Raw genomic sequence first — 19,584 nt, forward strand, 5'->3', positions numbered from 1 at the left:
ATTGTATGGGTCGAAATTATCGATTTTTCTTTTATGTCAAAAATTATTAGTATATTATTAGGATAAAGATCATGTTCCATGAAGATATTTTGTAAATTTTCTACCATAAATATATTAAAACTTAATTTTTGATTAGTAATATGCATTTCTAAGAACTTAATTTGGACAACTTTAAAGGCGATTTTCTTAGTATCTTGATCCAGATTTTCAAATAGTTGTATCTCAGCCAAATGTCAGACAGCTAATGTCATTTTTAAACTATGGGTTGCTTAAAACGTTAATACCTTAATACCAGAGTGACCTGTGAATTATCAGTTTTCGCACTGGCTCAAAAAATCTCAGTACATCTCTATTTTAAAGGAAAACAAATGCAGGTTTTTCCTCATATTTTACTAAAATGTTTTTGTGGGTTTCGAGACCTCTCTAGGGTCTCTACTTTTTCTCTAACATGAAAAAGTAAGAAACTCTGCTCTACAGAATTATTTTTTAAAAGCAAATATAATACAAAGTATCTTATGAATTACCGTCCATAAAAAGACGAGTTACTCTTTGTCAGGAGCATTGAAAAATATATCTTTTAAATGCAATGTTCCTCAAAAACTGGTCAAAAGAAGTTTGATTTAGCTCAATAGTAGGTAACTGGCAACCCTCACCCTGCTCTGCCATGATCATCTCTATGAGCTCTAGCGTAGCCTCATCCTCACACAGATCATACGGCATGTTTCCATCTGCATTCACCGCCAACAAATCTGCACCCCTGAACACATGAAATCAGACAGTCTGTATCACAGGGAACACACCATTTATACAGCAATAACAGTTTATATATTTATACTAAATGAATTATAAATTGAGACACACGCTTCTATCAGCAGCTGGACGAGGTCAGTGTGTCCGCAGGTGGCCGCAGCATGTAAAGGAGTCCACAGTTCACTGTCACACGCATTTACGTTCGCACCCGCGTCTAGAAGACAGCGTGCTATATCCAAAAAATCATCTATGCAGCTCTGCAGAGAAACAAAAAAGTTAACTGAATTACTGTCTGTGGAGAGCACATTTCAAGAGTAGGGATATGGCAAGATGGACCACTATTCGAAAGGACATCCAACAAGCAACTAAATGACTAATGGTCTACCAATGTATCACCAAGGCCAGTATATCACCCAACATCTGGCCTTCTTAATCAGCAATTTTTTGTAATTTTTCTGTGTGGCTGATAAGTGTTGAAAGACTTTATTTAGACAGTGACTTTTCAAAAAAAAAAAAAAAGAATATATAAGGGTGTGCTAATCATGTGCTGTATTTTAGTTTAACTAACAGAAAACAGTAAAAACCCTCTCAATATAGTTTAGTTGTTCTTTTTTTTTATCCCATTGACAGTAGTAGTCTACTGAAGACTGCACTTTAGAGATTTTGTGTATTTGTTTACAAGATGAAACAGATTAAAATGAGCTGTTGTTCTTCTTGTTTTGCAGCCTGTGTGTTTGTGTCAATGAGCATGTACCTGATGAAGTGCAGTAAGTCCGTCCTCATTGAACAAGTCTGGACTGACTCCATTATTGAGCAACTCTCGTACTGCCAGACAGACACAAATGCTCTTAGGTCACCAAAACTACAAACAATTAACATTTTAGACAAATTATGACATTAAAGACACGGCAAAGGACCTCGAGACGGGAATCAAACGGGTCGCCGGCAGCACAGCTGCACTATATGCAGGCACACTAACAACTGGGCTATCAGTGCCGACTTAATTCATAATTTATTTCCAATTATTTCAGTAAATATAATTCTAAATTTATGTTGAGATGCAAAAAAAGATCATTCTTTAACATGACATGAACTAAAATTTGAAGGTATTTATAAGGTAATTTGATCTGTATTTGTGACAGCGGAGGGTACAGATTACAAATCTATAAATACAGGTTAATAAATTTAGGGTAAATTTTATAAATCTGTGAGGAAAATTGTAAAAATAAGAGTGATGTACAAATTTTTCAATACACTTTATAAACTGTGCATATATGGGCACATATTATTGGAATTACTAGACCTACAAAATCTAATTATTTGGACTTTTTTACATTTTTCACAGCCTACCTATTAACCTCTTTTAAAATAACACAGTATTTTATTTTCTTAACTATTTTAATTTTTTCTAAAAGAAACACTCCACTTTTTTTGAAAATAGGTTCATTTTCCAACTCCCCTAGAGTTAAACAGTTGAGTTTTACCGTTTTCAAATTCATTCAGCCGATCTCTGGTTCTGGCGGGCCTGAAAATAGTCTCCCTGTGCAAGCAGGTGGTCACGCTGGTTATGTTGACGGAAGGTAGCCTATTTACAGGTGCTGCATAATATTGTGCCTGCTGCACCCATGATATGGCAGCAAAGTTCCTTGATTATTACGCCAGAATGAGAGTATAGTTCCTAGCCGTATCGGCCTACAACTTTTCATTTTCCATTAGTCTTAGTACAAGATGTAACTACAGAAGAGTCAAGTTTTAAATTGGAAAAATATCGAAACTCTTTGGTCATTTTTGAGTAAGATGCTAACGGTCTAATCAGATTCAATGATCTATGCTAAGCTATGCTAAAAGTGCTACCGCCAGACCCGGAGATCGGCTGAATGAATTCGAAAACATTAAAACTCAACTGTTTAACACTAGGGGAGTTGGAAAATGAGCCTATTTTAAAAAAGTGGAGTGTTCCTTTAAAGGATTAATTCACTTCCAGAATATAAATTCCCTGATAATTCACTCACACCTATGTCATTCAAGATGTTCATGTCTATCTTTCTTCAGTCGAAAAGAAATTAAGGTTTTTGAGGAAACTATTCCAGGATTTTTTTTCCAAATAGTGGACTTCAAAGGTGCCCAATGGGTTGAAGGTTCAAATTGCAGTTTCAGTGCAGCTTCAAAGGGCTCTACACAATCCCAGCCGAGGAATAAGGGTCTTATCTAGCCAAACAATTGAGCATTTAACCACAAATGCTCGTCTTACACTAGCTCGACCTCACACATTACATAATCATGCATGTGTAACATCCTTCATCAAAAAGGTAAAACAACAATGTCAGACAATTTTGGAGTTGGAGAAGAAAATAAGATGGACTGTTTTCCCCTACCCTACATTTCTGATCAAAGTAAACAGAAGAATTAACCAAGCGTGGCCTTTCCAAGAAGATTACATAATGCGTTAAGTCACGGACGCGCATTGCAGAGCTAGTGCAAGACGAGCATTTGTGGTTAAAAAGTACCTACATATTTTTTTTTTTTTTTTAGAAAATGACCAATCGTTTCACTACAAAAGAGCCTTATTTCTCGTCTGGGATCATGTAGAGTCCTTTTAAAGCTGCATTGAAACTGCATTTTGGACCTTCAAACCAATGGGCACCACTGAAGTTCACTATATGGAGGAAAATCCTGGAATGTTTTCCTCAAAAACTTTAATTTCTTTTCAACTGACAAAAGAAAGACATGAACATCTTGGATGACACAAGTTTGGGTAAATCATCAGGAAATTTTTATTCTGGAAGTGAACTAATCCTTCAAAGTATGCAGTTTTGATTTCCAGAGTAAAAAGGCACAAGGTAACATGTGCAGTCACAGTGTAACCAAATCACAGGGCATTTGCATAAAGGTCTCAGAGGTAGAATAGCAAAAAACTGTTTTAAGTAAGAGGCTAGTATAAAATGGTCATGAAAAACTAAACTGTAACTGCTTTCAATGTCACATTAAAGGTGGATAAAGATCAAGCATGTTTTATCTTGGACTATTTTATACATTTCAAAAACCTGAAGTTTTAAACAGAGATGTGTGGATTTTCTACACCCATTGTAATAAACAAAACAGATGTGAAAATTGTAAGTCCATTACTCTTACCCTCCTCTACGTCATTCCTGGCTGCAGCCTCCAGTAATGTCACACTGGTGTTGAAGGTCACCCTTCTGCTTTTCTTCACCCCATCTCCCTTATGGTTGCCCTTTTGACTACGGGTACTGTCCTTTTCCATCTGAGCCCAGCCTTTCAGCTGCTGTGCCCGTCTCTTCTGCGCATGCTTCAGGCGCTCAGTGGCTGAGAGACGGCCGATAGTCGCCATCTCCGCTAGCAGCTCACCATGCTCTGCCATATCTTTAAAGTCAAGACTCTCAACGCCTTCACAATCCCTTCTCACACCACAAGGACTGTGGCTTCTGCTCAGATCTTCTGCTGTTTCCTATCATAGGCATTCAATTCTCTCACACTTGCAGATCTGACGTCCAAACTTCAGATGAGAGCTGCAAACAAACTCGAGATCCAATGGGATAATGTAGAGATGTAGATGGCAGCCAAAGACAGATCACATTCTTAATAACGTTTCCTATATGGACCAGGAGGACAAGTTCTGAAAGAAAGAGTGTGAAGTTAAGACTTAACTTGTGTCATGCTTTTTCAGTTTAGGCACCAAAAATGAACAATGGATAAATATTCTTTTTGAACTGCATTATAGATCTAATTATATAGTTTAAATGAGAAAATATTAAAGGAAAAGTCCACTTCCAGAACAAAAATGTACAGATAATGTACTCACCCCCTTGTCATCCAAGATGTTCATATCTTCAGTCATAAAGAAATTACGTTTTTTTTGAGGAAAACATTTCAGGATCTTTCTCCATGTAATGGACTGCTATGGTGCCCCGAGCTTGAACTTCCAAAAAGCAGTTTAAATGTGGCTTCAAACGATCCCAAATGTGGTTGTAAATGATCCCAGCCAAGGAACAAGGGTCTTATCTAGCGAAACGATTGGTTATTTTCCATCAAAAAAATAGAACTTGAATACTTTTTTGTTTGATAACCTCAAACGCTCATCTTGTCTTGCTTTGCATGTGTATTCTGGTTCAAGACAGTTAAGGTATGTTGAAAAACTCTCGTTATTTCTCCCTCAACTTCAAAAATCATTTCAAAATCATCCTACATCGCTGCAGAAGTACCGACCCAGTCTTTGCAAAGTGAACATGCAAAGAAGTAGAGCCCGACCGATTTATCGGCAGGCCGATATTATCGGCCAATATTAGGCATTTTCCAAACTATCGGTATCGGCATTTATAATGGCCGATAAATGAATATTTCAAAAATAAAATAAAAACGAACGAAACACCTTTCAACCATGTCATGAGTGTTGGCGTTGTATAGTTTGTCCACCAGAGGGCACTCTACACCGTCCCTGTTGGCAACACTTGTGTATAACGCGCCACACATCCTGCAACCTGCTGATCCAGCCAGAGTCGGGCAGAGAGAACCAGTTATCCGCGAGTGAGATCATCGGTGAAGTGTGTTCATGGTGAGTTGGTCACGAGACATACATTGCTTGAATAACAATTAAAAGAACATCCCCATCAGTTCTCTTAACTCAAATAAGCATGACAAAATTCGTGACTATCATGTCCAGTTTTGCTGCTGTTAAATAAGCCGAGAGTGAAGCGGAATTAGCTAGTAATTACGTTACGTTGTTACAGTGTAGTTGACTGACTGTCCTTTTAACTTTTGACAATGAGACTGAAGTATTTCTTTAACAGCGTGACAGTTATAGCAATGAGACGTATCATCTCTCCTTGGCCTGTTATATTGAAAATGTATGTTTTACAATTTGCAGTATGACGTTATCCATTGCTAAATTATGGCTCATCATAGACTAGCTAACCACAAAGCTAGCTAATGCCACTATCAGTGGAAGACCGCTAACATTAACATTAATGAGCTTGGAAACCACAACAAACTTATTCTGCCTAAATAAAGTAATGATTACTGTATTTATAACTAGCATATCTCTAGTTACAGTCCCTGCATTGTAAAATGTAAGTTAGACTTGCGAGGAGTGAACATTTAGACATAGAGAAAAAGTATCAAACGTAGCTTGTGCATAAAAGTTAGCTTTTCTTTTACATGTGTGTGAAATCCAATGACGCCAAGTGTGCGTTGCAGACTGTCGTTCAGCCGCAGCATTAACGAGTCACATAATGGATTTAGATCGCTAAATAGTAGGTTTTAGAAGGCAGGCAGCAACTGATGATTGAAAATGGTTTGATGTAGCTTGGTGGAAAGAATTTAAAAAGTGCAGGTAAAGGGATAAGCAAGCTGACATTGTAATTGTGACAATAAAAGAAACAAGTTTCTTTTTAAAATGCATTATCATATTATGTTAGTTAAAACTCATAAATAACTACAAATAACTAATGTTAGGGAAATCTGTTAATGTTTTGTTGCGCGTTTCCTAAATTAAAAAAAAAAAATAAAAAAATATCAGCCGATATATCGGAATATTGGATTTTAAAACCAATAAATATTTGTATCGGTATCGGCCTTCAAAATCCTTTATCGGTCGGGCTCTACAAAGAAGATCAAACACCCTTAACAAAAAGGGTAAAACAGCAATATAGGACGATTTTGAAGTTGAGGGAGAACATGGGAGTTTTTTTCAACATACCCTAATTGTCATGAACCGGGAAAAAACTGAATTCAGGCAGAGCAAGACGAGACAAGCGTTTGACATTAAAAAGTATATAAATTGTATTATTTTTATGAAAATAACCAGCTAGATAAGACCATTCTTCCTTTGCTGGGATCGTTTACAAATGCATTTGGGATCATTTGAAGCCGCATTAAAAACTACATTTTGGAAGTTCAAACTCAAGGCACCATATCAGTCTAAAAATCCTGAAATGTTTTCCTCAAAAAACTATTTGGTAACACTTTCTATGAAGCCCACATTTAATACATTATAAGGGTATGCTTAATGAATGAATAATGCATTATAAAAAAAAACCTTATAATATCTTATATCATCTTATGAATATTCATAAAAACCGTTTTAAATGTATTATAATATTTACTTATTTGTAGTTATAGTTTAAGAGTATGATGATTTGTAACACACAATGAACATGTTGCATTCACTTAGGTTACAATGGATTATATTTTTCATAGTTATAATGTATTATAAGGCTCTTATCTTGCCATCTTTTGTATGCTACTTTATTTAAAGCAATTAATGACCACTTAGTATAGTTATAATAATAATAATATTTTTTTCTCAAACAGCCATAAGATCAGATACTAAATAAGATGAATGTGTAATATGACACATTTGCTTTGAACAATTTTTACTGTAATATCAGTTTGATCATTTTGATGGTACCCTTTGATCACCTATTGATTAGTAACTCTGCAACTGTGAACTAGCAGTCATAGGAGTATTAGTAGTATGTCTGCTAAGTATGTGCTAATACTTTATTTTGATGGTTCCCCAAAAGACAAACTGACTATAAGTAACTTTGTACATCAACATTCTACCTACCCTAACCTTAACATAAGCCATACTAATACTATGAGAGTTAACTGATATGTAGTTGCAAAGCTGTTTATAGTCGATTATAGTCAGTAAACTAAGGGGAGCATCAAAATAAAATGTAACCTAATATATAAACATCGCAATTTTTCAGTTGAAATTATTAACTAGCTCACATCAAAATTTATATTAGTCTCACAGGGAACACTCAAATAACACTCCACACCTAACCACTTAAAAGATGTAGTAAGATACTGTGCAGATCTTAAATAAACAATTTCAAGATATATAGCCCATTATAAATGTAAAATAAGATTTAATATTTGGATGACAAGGGGGTGAATAGTGTAAATTTTTGTTCTGGAAGTGGACTTCTCCTTTAAGCTCTGGTTACTGGTATGCTGGGTAGAGAATAAATCCAAAAAGTTATAACCAACAGATCTGAATGATTTAAATATGAGTTTGCATGTGAAGCAGACAAGTCTCTGAAAGAGTTCCAAGTAACACTTAATAATCGAGCATACTGTAACTTCTTGAAAACAGATTTTGAAAATGCTGCATTAGGTCATGACCTAATCAAATCAAATTCACCATTTGGGTCAACTGCTGTGTTTGAGGAAAAGAAAAAAAATTAAGCGGTTCAAGTTTCAATCTAGAATGAACACAGAAAGCCCATAATGTGAGAATATTACAACATCCCATTTCAGCTTGCTAAACCTGTCACTCGCTGCCAATTACATAGTAAATCACACCTAGGAATGCTTCTAATTGCTTTTCTTAAGCACAGTTCAACGAACACTTCTCACCCTGGATTTCTTGACACGGTAGGCTAACCATGTGCATCTGTGCTGGTGGAATGCCTTTACTGATGTAAAGGCGTTTTGTTGATGGTTTTGCAGTGTAGTGCAGTATTTTTCTACACTCCTATATTACACTAGCTAACACATAAAAACTCAAACATCAATATATTACTCATTTAATATTAGTTTCAAGATTGTCTTCAACTTCTTATCCACAAAAACTAAAGTGAAAAGGAACAGACAGGCTTAAGACACATTCGCCCAGATTCTTAGTTCAGCCAAAAATGAAAATTCTGTCATGTACTCACACTCAAGTTGTTCCAAACCTGTATGAGTTTTTCTTCTTGATGTTCCAATACCATTTTTCCCTTCCCGATACCGATTCCAAAGATACTGACCGATATCGGCCAATACCGAGTACTGATCTGATACCTGGGTGTGTATCTGTATATACAGCTGTAGATACTGCTAGCCATGTATGAATTGCTAGAATTATTTTATGGTGTGCTTTAAATTATCCCTTAATAAAGTATAAACAAATACATTCAGTAAACTGGAGTACTTTTATTATCCGTCATACATTTGACAGTAATATTATTTGTTTTTGAAAAAGAAACTGAACTTTAGCTTCTGAAAGAGAACTTCAAATGCAGCCACAAATCTAACACTGTAAACTGAAAAAGGTATTTTAGTTTTACAATATAACTGTATAAATAATATAAAAAATTGTTAATAACAAAAGTTTAGAAACTATGTCTATGATAAACAACGGAAAACTAGTGTATTCTGAGTCAGTGTCGCAAAGATCCTGACTCACAATCTACTCTTTGGACGCACCTTTAGAGAGAAATGCATCTTTACAGCTTACATAATGAAAGAGTTGTTTTCGTTTTCGATTTGTTTCATTTCGTTAAGTAATAATTTAAAGCTTTCTATATAGAAATATGTTTATCATGTCTGTGAGGCACGTATTTGCTGAGTTTCGGTTCATTTTTGTGAAGCGCTCCTGTTCAAGAACAAGACGACAGAAAGACGTTTTGTTGATATTGTGAGTGCACACACATAAAAGTAGACCCTTTACAGTTCTGAATGATGTATTACTCTGACTTCTGTGAGCAAAAATTATGGATAATTTTAAATTGTTTCCACCGAAAAAAATGCAACGCAGGCACCTCCATGTCCTGCAAAGCACACTTCAGCTTCCACTCTCCGCACAAACAATTGGATATGCACTTAATAGCGCACATTTATTTAGGTTTAATGTTTAAACTAACATTGTCTTATACTTGAACTGTTTTATATCTATATATTTTATTTTAGGCAAGTCGTGGTGATTTGAGAAGGCAAACTGATCAAAGGGGCTATGAAAAGTCTTCCGCTGGCCGCTGTTTGTTACTTTAAAAAGCAAAAACTTATATTTAGCGAACAAAAAATGCTGCAAAAACGGTTTTCTAAATTAACTTAAAAAACGAAATGACATATCACTTTTCCATTACATACAAAACTGAACTATCTTAATAGCTGAAACAGAAGCATAAGCTGTTTTGGGAGAAGGGGAAAAAAAAGAAGGGCTTGGGTCACACTCGGGCCAGAATTCGGATACGCTGTCGGACAGCTTAGTCATGTTAAAGGTGCTAATACTTGTGCCACCCCTCGAAATTGCAGCATCACATTTTCGATTATTAAAATGTAATGAAACGATTAAAATAGAATCCAGAAAATTAATGGAAAACAGATTCACAAACAAAAATGAATTTGAGAAAAATAATAAAACATATTTCATAGGGCCATAAAAACATTTAATTTTTGTTAAACTTTTAATAAAGAGCTATTAAATTCTGCAAGTTTCATGATTTCAATTAATTAGACTTTTACATAACAAAGATAAAATAACAAAAATGACTATGTCATGATATAAATAATTGTTGTTGTGAAATAAAATTACTATATAATGAAATAAGATTTGGCCTTATCCTTTAAGCTAACTTACCAATATAGCAAAGATCTCTACATACCTGTAGGCTCGGTAGTTGCTCACCATAATCCTGTGTAGTGGCACTTGCATGTGATTATTATTATATATATATATATATATATATATATTTTTTTTAATAATTATAATTTTAAAGGGGGGGATGAAATGCTTTGTTTTAATAGATAAAATAACTATGATCTCCATTTGGATCATCCATTATTCAATTACTTTTCCTGTTGTTCTATGTTTTTTTCGTAGTATCGGTTCAGTAATAGTATTGTGATATTTTAGTCAGGTATCATATCAAAGTCAAACTTTTGGTATCGTGACAACACTACTGCTAGTACGTTAGAACAGTATTTCTTTGAATTGTTTTCTGATTTGCAGCATTTAAGCAAAGCTAGCGGGCTTAACTAGGCTATGTAAGGAAATGGTATCGGATCGGTATGTGGGTTCAAGTGCTCACCGATACTGGTGCCAGAATTTTTTGTGGTATCGGTGGCATTTCCGATACTAGCATCGGAATCGGAACAACCCTAATATTTTTAAGAATGCTGCTAACCAGACAGACCCCATTGACCTTCATAGTATTTTGTACCCATTTTAGACCTTCATAGCAGTATTAAAAGATATAAGACAATTAAATTTTGGGGTGTGGCTCGAAATGACTAACCTACTGTACATCTAAGTTCAAACTTAAGCTGACATATGCAGACAACAGACCTTTTGAAAGATGAAGATCAAATTATGTCAATCAAAATTTATCACAGAGCCAAACAATATTCACTCATAGTGTACAATGCTAGGTTTATTAGAACGCTACACTAGGAAACAAGCTAGAGCAGAGGTTAAATGCAAAGGAGAGGAAAATTTGTATGTGTGTGTGTGTGTTTGTGTGTCCCTTGGTTTAAGACTGTATATACAAGGTGTCTGAAAGTGGTGCCAAAGCACCTGCCATTGTTTTGGCCTTTGACAAGATGGAGCCCAATGCTGCTTTTGCAGCATTTTTTAAAATTAAATTTAGCCCATGGCATAAATTTTCAATCAAGCGTGTTCCCAAAAACTACATTTAAGTTATAATCTGAGAGGCTGTTCTAGCCTTTTTACAGCCACCACTGCTTGATGCAAACACAAGACGACACGCAAACACGAGCCCTGCAGAGCAACATTTATCTCTCACTGACCTGCCTTTATTAGTCACATCATCATTTACTCAACCTCAACTTGTTCCAAACCTGTATGAGTTTTTTTCTTCTGCTGAGCACAAAAGAATATACTTTGAAGAATGATGGTAACCAAACAGTTCATGGTACCTGTTGACTTCCATAGGTTCTGGGGGAAAAAAAAACTATCGGTGGCTACCGTCAACTGTTACCAACATACTTCAAAATATCTTCTTTTGTGTTCAACAGAAGAAACAAACAGTTGGAAATGCCCACCAAAGTTAATAAAAATGTCCTTAAAAAGATATGAACTGCCCTGTTTGTCCATTGTGCTTGTTGGGCAAGGAAAAGAACGAAGTTTTCATTTTTAAATATGGCATTTCATTAATTTCACGTGTGAACCCTGTGAATAGTTATGACTAAAGGAAGCTTATCACATCTGTGCTGACATCCATTTACAGTATCAACATCAGCAATAGCTTCTACTCTTTCAGTAAAAAAAAAAATAATTATGATTCTCCACTAAAATGATTGTGCAGCCCAAACTGTAAAGCCTACAGTCATTCAACAAATGGGAGGGTATTACTATTGTCTGCTACTAAAACTGAAGTAGCAAGCAACTGGGATATTAGTCAAATGATTCAGGTCACCCTTAGAAAGGAGGGGTTACTTTGTGAGCATATAGGCAACCATAAGTTTAGGTGGGCATCCATAACATGCAGAATACCACTAGGCTCTATTCCTGCATAAAGCGACACATAATGACAAAGCAAAACAAGTCTGTAACAACTTTGCTTATTTATCACAAAAAAAAAAAAAAAAATGAAATGATTCCATTGCATAAGTGCGACTTACACTGTACGAAGTACACTTAAAATTGAGCTCAGGAGCATTTATATTGCTTGTAGATGCACTTCAATCTGTGCAAATCATTTGAATTAGTATGATTTGGAAAGGCACACACCTCTCAATGAAAGGTCTAAGGCTGATGATACACAGGGGAACTTTTTGAGCAATGGGCAATTTTGCTGTCAACGGGCAACCAGGTGAGGCACAGGGCCCACGACCAATATAAATTATCCAGACAGAAATTTGTTAGCAATTCTCAATGGAAATGAGCTCAAACAACATTGCTCAAAAAACGTTGCCCGGCAAACTTGCTCAAAAGGTTGCCGTGTATCATCAGCCTTAACAATCCATATCAGAGCAAAAACCAAGCCCTAAGGTCAAAAGAAATGCCTGTAGAGCTCAGAGACAGGATTGCATCAAGGCACAGAAATGGGGAAGAGTTCTGAAAAAAAAATTCTGGTGTATTGAAGGTTCACAGAAGCATGAAGCCTCCATTATCCACAATCGAAAGAAGTTTGAAACAACTAGGACTCTTTCTAGAGCTGGCCGCCTGTCAAAACTATGCAGGGTCTTGGTTAGACTGGTGACCAAGAAGCTGATGGTCACTCTAGTTGAGCTCCAATATTATATTTGCAGATGGGAGAAACCTACAGAAGAACATCACTGCAACACTCCACTGATCTGGGCTTTATGGTGGTGTGGCCTCCTCAGTGAAGACATGAAAGCCCACTTGAAATTTGCAACAGAGCGCCTACAGGATTCTCTGGTCTGATGAACCTAAATTCCAAGCATTATGCATGAAGGACTGCTCTTCACCTGCAGAGTACAATCCTAACAGTAATATCAGCCTCATGTTGTGGGGCTTTTTAGTGGCAGGGACTTAGACTCATCAAAGGAGAAGGAAAGCTCACTGCACCAAAAATTGTGACGCCCTTAAATAAAACCCAGTCCAGAGCATTCAAAACCTCAGACTGGGCAGAATGTTCACATTCCAACAGGACAATGACCCCAAGCACACAGTAAGAGTGGCTTATAGACAACTCTGTATGTCCTTGAGTGGCCCAGGAACAGCCTGGGCTTGAACCCAATCAAACATTTCTGGAGAAACCTGAAAATGTCTGCCAGCCCCCATCCAAGCTGACAGAGCTTGAAAGGTGAAGAGGTGAAGTGAAGAATGGCAAATAATTGCCAAGTGCGAATGTGCAAAACTTGTCGCATCATACCCAAAAAGACTTGAGGCTATAAAGGTGCTTTAACTAAGTACTGAGTTAAGGGTATGAATACTAATGCAATGTACTTGTTTCAGTGTTTTATTTTAAATAAATTTGCTAAGTTGTCACAAATATGTTTTGTGCTTTGCCATTAAGGTGTATGGAGTGTAGATTGATTTGGGGGAAAAAAAGTAATTTAAAGCAGTTTTACATAAGCCTGCAACGTGAAAAAAAAAAATTAAGGGGTATGAATACTTTTGCAAGGTACTGTAATATGGGGCCAAATAATGAGAAATAAACAAACTGCTTATCATAGCTATGCAAAATGACACTCAGATCTACTTATACCTATTGCATAATGACTACAGCTTTGATTCCTAACTGTTATATCAGCCAGTCTGCATCAAATAACTATTAGACAAGGGTAACAGTGCTATCAGGTTGGACCATTTGACTTTAGGCCCAAAAACTGGTTTAAAAAAAGCCACTGTATTAGCTATCATGTTATGCATGCAAATGAAAAACAATGGTAGCCTGTTTTCACCAAAGTATAACAATAAGATAATTGTGACTTCATATCTCACGATCCTGGCTTCATAATTGCAATTTTACAATGACAAAAGAAAAGAAAAGAAAAAAAAGTTGTTTGCCACAGTTTTGATCCATTGTACTTTGCTTCAAGAACAATTACTGTAACTATTACTATAGAACTGTAACTCAATACAGTCATGCCCAGAAAACGGAATGAGATATTGTCAAAATTCGACACCCATTCTTTGGTATCTATTCAATGTCTAAATATTTCCAAAGACACATTGTATTTGGAGGGGCTTGGCACTCAGTGACAATAAAACAATTACAAACAAAGGCTATCTGAGCATTAGTTCTTGGATTTCTGCCAGAAAGATTCTTAGATCTTAGAGTTCATAGATCAATCATTATCAAAAACACTGAACTTTGAAAGCAGCAAGACTTTCCCTGGACTAATAATGACTTAACACGTGTAAGGTGTGATTATGGGATAAAAGCAAAGGTTGGTGCCGACAACAGCCCGTCCAAAATACAACATATGTATAATTTGCCGCAAAAAATAAAAAATAAAATTAGATAATTTTGATACCACAGCAAAAACGAATCTGCTATTGAGTAAACTCCTTTATGACTTTGAAAATGTAAATATTAATACCAATTGTAAATCATAAATAATGCTCAGCAATAAAATTATAAGCAATAGAACAAACATTGCTTGACATCTTTTATCAGTATTCAGAAATGTAATAAACGATTGCCTTTTTTTTTTTTGCTGTTCGACTGTTATTAATGATACAATACACCTCAGCTGGTCTATTAGACTTCATCTATATCGCAAGACCATAAACAACTGACTGCACTTACATTAATACCATTTCAGACAGTGTCCAGTTGCCAAATTAAGTAATTGATATTATTGGGAAAAATTATATTACTGATTTTAGTAATCGATATTACTGCAAAAAGAGCCTACTACTGTTATACTTTATAACTGCAAACTATTCACAGACTATTATCCTTTAATGTGATCATTTCCAAGCCATAGGCTGACTGCAAAGCCCAGGACTTTGCAATGCAAAGACAACAAAACTATAAAAAGACTGAAAACGTTCTGATACTGAATAATTATTAGCAGTTATTTAGATGTTAAATCAACCAATTATTTATTACAAAGTAATACAAAAAGAGAACAATAAGTATGCTTGGCATGAACAGATATATAGATATCTGAAAAAACGTTGATATTTACAAGTTACTTAACAGAAGAGACATTTTCTTTAAAGTCTACTTTGCAGTAAATTATTCACCTTAAGTGTTTAAGTAGTGGAAGCTTGTAATGCAGGCATGTCATTATCAGGCTTGTGCTCAAAACCGTGACCGCACAAGTTATTTAGATTACTCATTAGGATAAATAAACTACACATGCCGTGAATTCTATTCTATGAATCAGACTAAAAGACTAAAACTGGTTACTATGCTGTGTCTGGCTGAAAAACGAGACAGTGGAATTTGTAACTTCTGTTACTTAACACAAATAAACTGTAATTTAAGGTTTTTTTTAAAGAAAAGATTTTTTAAAAGAAAAATAAAAGATGATTTTTTTAAAAAAATGTATATATATATATATATATATATATATATAACATATAACTTACCATGCAAGTCATATAAGCATGATAATTGAAGAAATGTCTTTTTTGATGTCTTCTATCACCATCTGATAACATTAGCAGTATTTCACTCACTTCATCAAAGGAGATGATTTAACTTCTTCCTTTCGAAGAAGTGTAGTTGCCTTAATGTAAGTGTTCTTAGAGGTTGTACAGTAGATAAGTGTACACCAGTGGTTTTCAATCCTGGTCCTTGGGACCCACTGCTCTGCACATTTTGTATATCTCCCTTATCTGACACACACAGCTGAGTTTATGGCACTCTCACCTAATGAGCTGCTGATCTGAAACAGGTGTGTTAAATATAGGAGACATACAAAATGCGCAGAACAGTGGGTCCCGAGGACCAGGACTGAAAACCACTGGGGTAAACAATGCACAATACGTATGCACGTGACAAGCCAGCTTCTTTTACCCCAGTTTTTTTTTCTTTTTAGCCCAGAGTACACCGCAGATAAAAGAGATTCATTATTCATAGGCACTAAGCAGATTTGGTGGAACAGTGAGAGTGACAAGTTCTCCTAATCCAAATGTTCAGGACAGGATCAGCACAGCAGTATAAAGACTCATTCACAACAGTCAAATGAAAAGCATGTCACATGCTTTAATGCAAGACACTTGCCATCTGACTATACAGATCTCACTCACTGTGATGCAATGATCTAGTGATAGTGTGATATAGGTATCTCACAGTATAATGACAACACGTCAGCCAGTAAGTAATAATAGTACAGCTGTTGTAATAAAATACTTCTAGATTGGTAAAGTAAATTGATTAAACACTGCTATTTTGTTAAAAGTACTTTGGGTTTTTTTTTCTTAATGATTTCACTTTTTTTTTGCTAATCAACCAAAAGAGCAAATGCCAACTATATTTTTAATTTTTTTAACATTGTCAAACACAGCCCAATTCATTTTATTGAGAACGGCTTTTTGAAATTAATTTCCACTTCTCCCTCATTTCCTTAAAAAATGGTTACAAAGGTGAATGGGGCCAATTTATAAATGTCAAAATACCTTTCCAATACTATTGTCACAATAATATGCAAGTTGACATGCTCTTAATGTGGAAAAAAATCATTAATATTTAGTTAATAGCCAATATTTAAACTCTCACACCTTCACAACACAACATGCAAAATTTCTCTCTAACTACTCTCTAACTTTACATATGATGATTTAAACAACCTTACAGCACAAATGCACAAATAATTTCAACAGAAGAATTCATGTACACTTATAAAATTCACATTTCACTTAACATTTCTGTTTTAAAAACTTCCAAAAACCAATCAAACTGCACTGAGGCCAGAATAATCCACTGACACACTATTCTCATTGAGCTGAAGTGTTTCAGTGAAATAAGCCATACCACATGACCAGGTTTATGGACCTGTCCACTGAATTCAATTTTGATTAGCTGTGTCAATCATGTAAGAAACAATCCTCTCACAAAACTAAAAAGTAGATAAATAATTTACTAATCCTCCATGCTTTCAAACCAATGAATGCTACTACTGAGAACACAAGACAAAGTGTTTAGCATAATGTTCACATTGCACTTCTCAAACAAAAAAAGTGGATGGGGACTAATGTACCACAAAAATAGTCCACGAGACTATAAATAAACTCAAAAAATCACTCTGAACACAAATCAATTATTGTAAGTCACAAACATAAGTTTTTGTTTGCCACACAACTCCCTCTTTGCTGAGCCAGGGCTTAACAATAAGGTTGGCAAACTGGCCCAGGGCCAGTAAGAGAGAGTTTTGGGCCAGGGCTCTAGTCCTTTTAACACCAGTGCCTCAGGTGCACTGAGATTCAAAACTATACACCATTTTATATCATATGTATAAGTGTTTATCATATCAAGAACGGATTACCACAGCGCTCTGTTGGTCAGCCTTCCAGCTAGTGCGACTAAGCCCCTGCAGATGATCCAGAATTCAGCAGCATGTCTGGTCTTTAATCAACCAAAAAGGCTGCTGCCCCAGAATTACACCCTCCTACACTATTTCAACACGCTCCTACTACAAGTTTATGTTCCCTTCCACTATCTACAAACACAGAGGTGCGGTGCATGGTGATTCCTTCGCAGCCAGGTACAAAGACCTTCATGCCCTCTCTGCTGTGAACTTTTGCAAAATAACGACACAAAAGATTCCTTTAGACTGCATCAGAACTACTTCCAGATATCGACTGGGATGAACTGGACCAAAGTGTGAAACCAGAGCAGTACAGCAACAACAAAAAAATTGAAGATTTATCTTCTTCAAGTAATTACTGATTGCCCACTCGTCACGTGTCAAAGTTGTTCATGTTATCGTTACTGACGATTAATTTAGTTTTAAAGATTATACTTCGTAAGTTCAAAGGAGTTTATTCAATAGCAATTTTTGAGGTACCACCTACTACAATTTTGGTATTGTGACCCTAACCCTATACAAGCTCATAAGTTGCTGAATATGATAAACTGCTGCATTAAACATATACGTCTTTTAAAAAACGAATGGGCTTTTTGTTTGCAGAAGAAAAGCCTTTCTAGGGAGCCAATATGCAAATTAGCATATGCTATACTCTCTATGTATATGTGGTGCAAAACTGTAGTAATACCTAGATTAGTTTACTGACTGAGTTACCACAGTCACTGAATAACCATATAATGGGATTATAAAGAAATTGTGAAGCCTGGAAAAAACGCAAATAAACAAAATAAATTGCTCAGAAATGTAATTTTGTGAAATATGGGACAATTGTCTAGTTAAGCTGAGCTCTAAAAATATTAGCACTACACTTTGTTATATTCCAAGCAGTCTGTTTGAACATAAAATGTTTCCTTTTAAGTTACTGTTGGGGCAGTAAACAATCCTAAGTAGTTCGCCTTCATTATTTTGTTCTGCTCAAGACACATTATAGAAGATATTTAAAAATAGTTTAAATGTATATTATTCGAATCTAATCACATTTGATTACGAATCATATTATTGAATCGTTACGAATTTGCTATGTTTGGTTTTGAAATGAATCGAAAACATATGAATCGTGAATCGAATCAAGTATAACCAACCATTACAAGACAAAAATACATTTTATTACGTTAAAAGCTTGGTACTTTTATATGTACCATGGTAATAAGCGGTCACCATATTTATAGTCCTACTATATGGCACAAGAATACATGGCACTACTGTACAGAAAAACATGGTAACATAACGGTACCACGTCCAGAACGTGGTATTATGATGGAACATGTGCAAAAAAACGTTTTATTTGAAATGCTATTTCCTGTTTAAGGTTACTAGCACAATGCTAACCTGAAGTCCAGAGTTCATTTCAACTTCGTTATATTCCTCATTCAAAAATAACAACGATCCGAGAGCACTTTAAACATCAACATATATGTGTATTAAATCAGTCATTCAAGAATAAAGTCACTTTTAGCTTTATCGCTAGTGTATGAGTTCGTGTCAGTGGCCTGTGAGCGCACCTGAAAACACACCTGTCATTTAAACACCTGTTTGATACGTCACATTCAACGCTTTTGTCTCACCTGTTGCTTCAGCTGAACTCAATCGGTAAATTCATGTCCGTTTAATCACGATAAAGTCCTTTCCGTTAGCTTTCAAGGGAAATATAATAATCTCCATAACAGCCCTTGCTCCCTTCGGTCCGTCTACTTGCTCAATGCATCCCGACAGTCGGCGCTACACTCACACAAACACTGGGAATTTGCACAGAAAGGGAATGTCCTGATAAAAGGCAGCATCAGGTTTTAAGAAACGGGCGGATTGGTCTGAATAATAATTCTTCTGTTTGAGCTCCGTGTATTTTATATTCCGTTTCTATTAAAGTTTCTTAGTGTTGTTGTTCAGGTGTAATTTGTTGCCCAGACCAACGGAGCGATGGATGGCGTTGTTCCGTGGTACCAGTTACTTTTCTCAGCGCTAGTCAAGTTGAACCAATCACATTCGACTGCGATAATCGAATAACGCTTATTTTTTAATCGTTTAATAGAGATTGCTGGGCGGAATTCCACTGTATGTCAGACAGCAATTATTTGC

General features: G+C 35.7%; 1 protein-coding gene across 1 annotated transcript in view; it reads right to left on the minus strand.

Moving 5' to 3' along the window:
- ppp1r16a (protein phosphatase 1, regulatory subunit 16A) overlaps positions 1–19,194 on the minus strand; it is a 29,348-nt gene extending 10,154 nt beyond the window's left edge. The window contains exons 1-5 of the mRNA XM_051125117.1: positions 19,074–19,194; positions 3,883–4,384; positions 1,505–1,575; positions 862–1,007; positions 654–757 (exon numbers count right to left, since the gene is read on the minus strand). Coding sequence (XP_050981074.1) covers positions 654–757; positions 862–1,007; positions 1,505–1,575; positions 3,883–4,129 — 568 coding nt within the window. The 5' untranslated portion in view covers positions 4,130–4,384; positions 19,074–19,194. The remainder of the gene's footprint in view (positions 1–653; positions 758–861; positions 1,008–1,504; positions 1,576–3,882; positions 4,385–19,073) is intronic.
- Positions 19,195–19,584: the final 390 nt, after the last annotated feature.

The sequence above is a fragment of the Labeo rohita genome, chromosome 12 (genome assembly GCF_022985175.1).
Source record: "Labeo rohita strain BAU-BD-2019 chromosome 12, IGBB_LRoh.1.0, whole genome shotgun sequence".
NCBI classification, from domain to species: domain Eukaryota; kingdom Metazoa; phylum Chordata; class Actinopteri; order Cypriniformes; family Cyprinidae; genus Labeo; species Labeo rohita.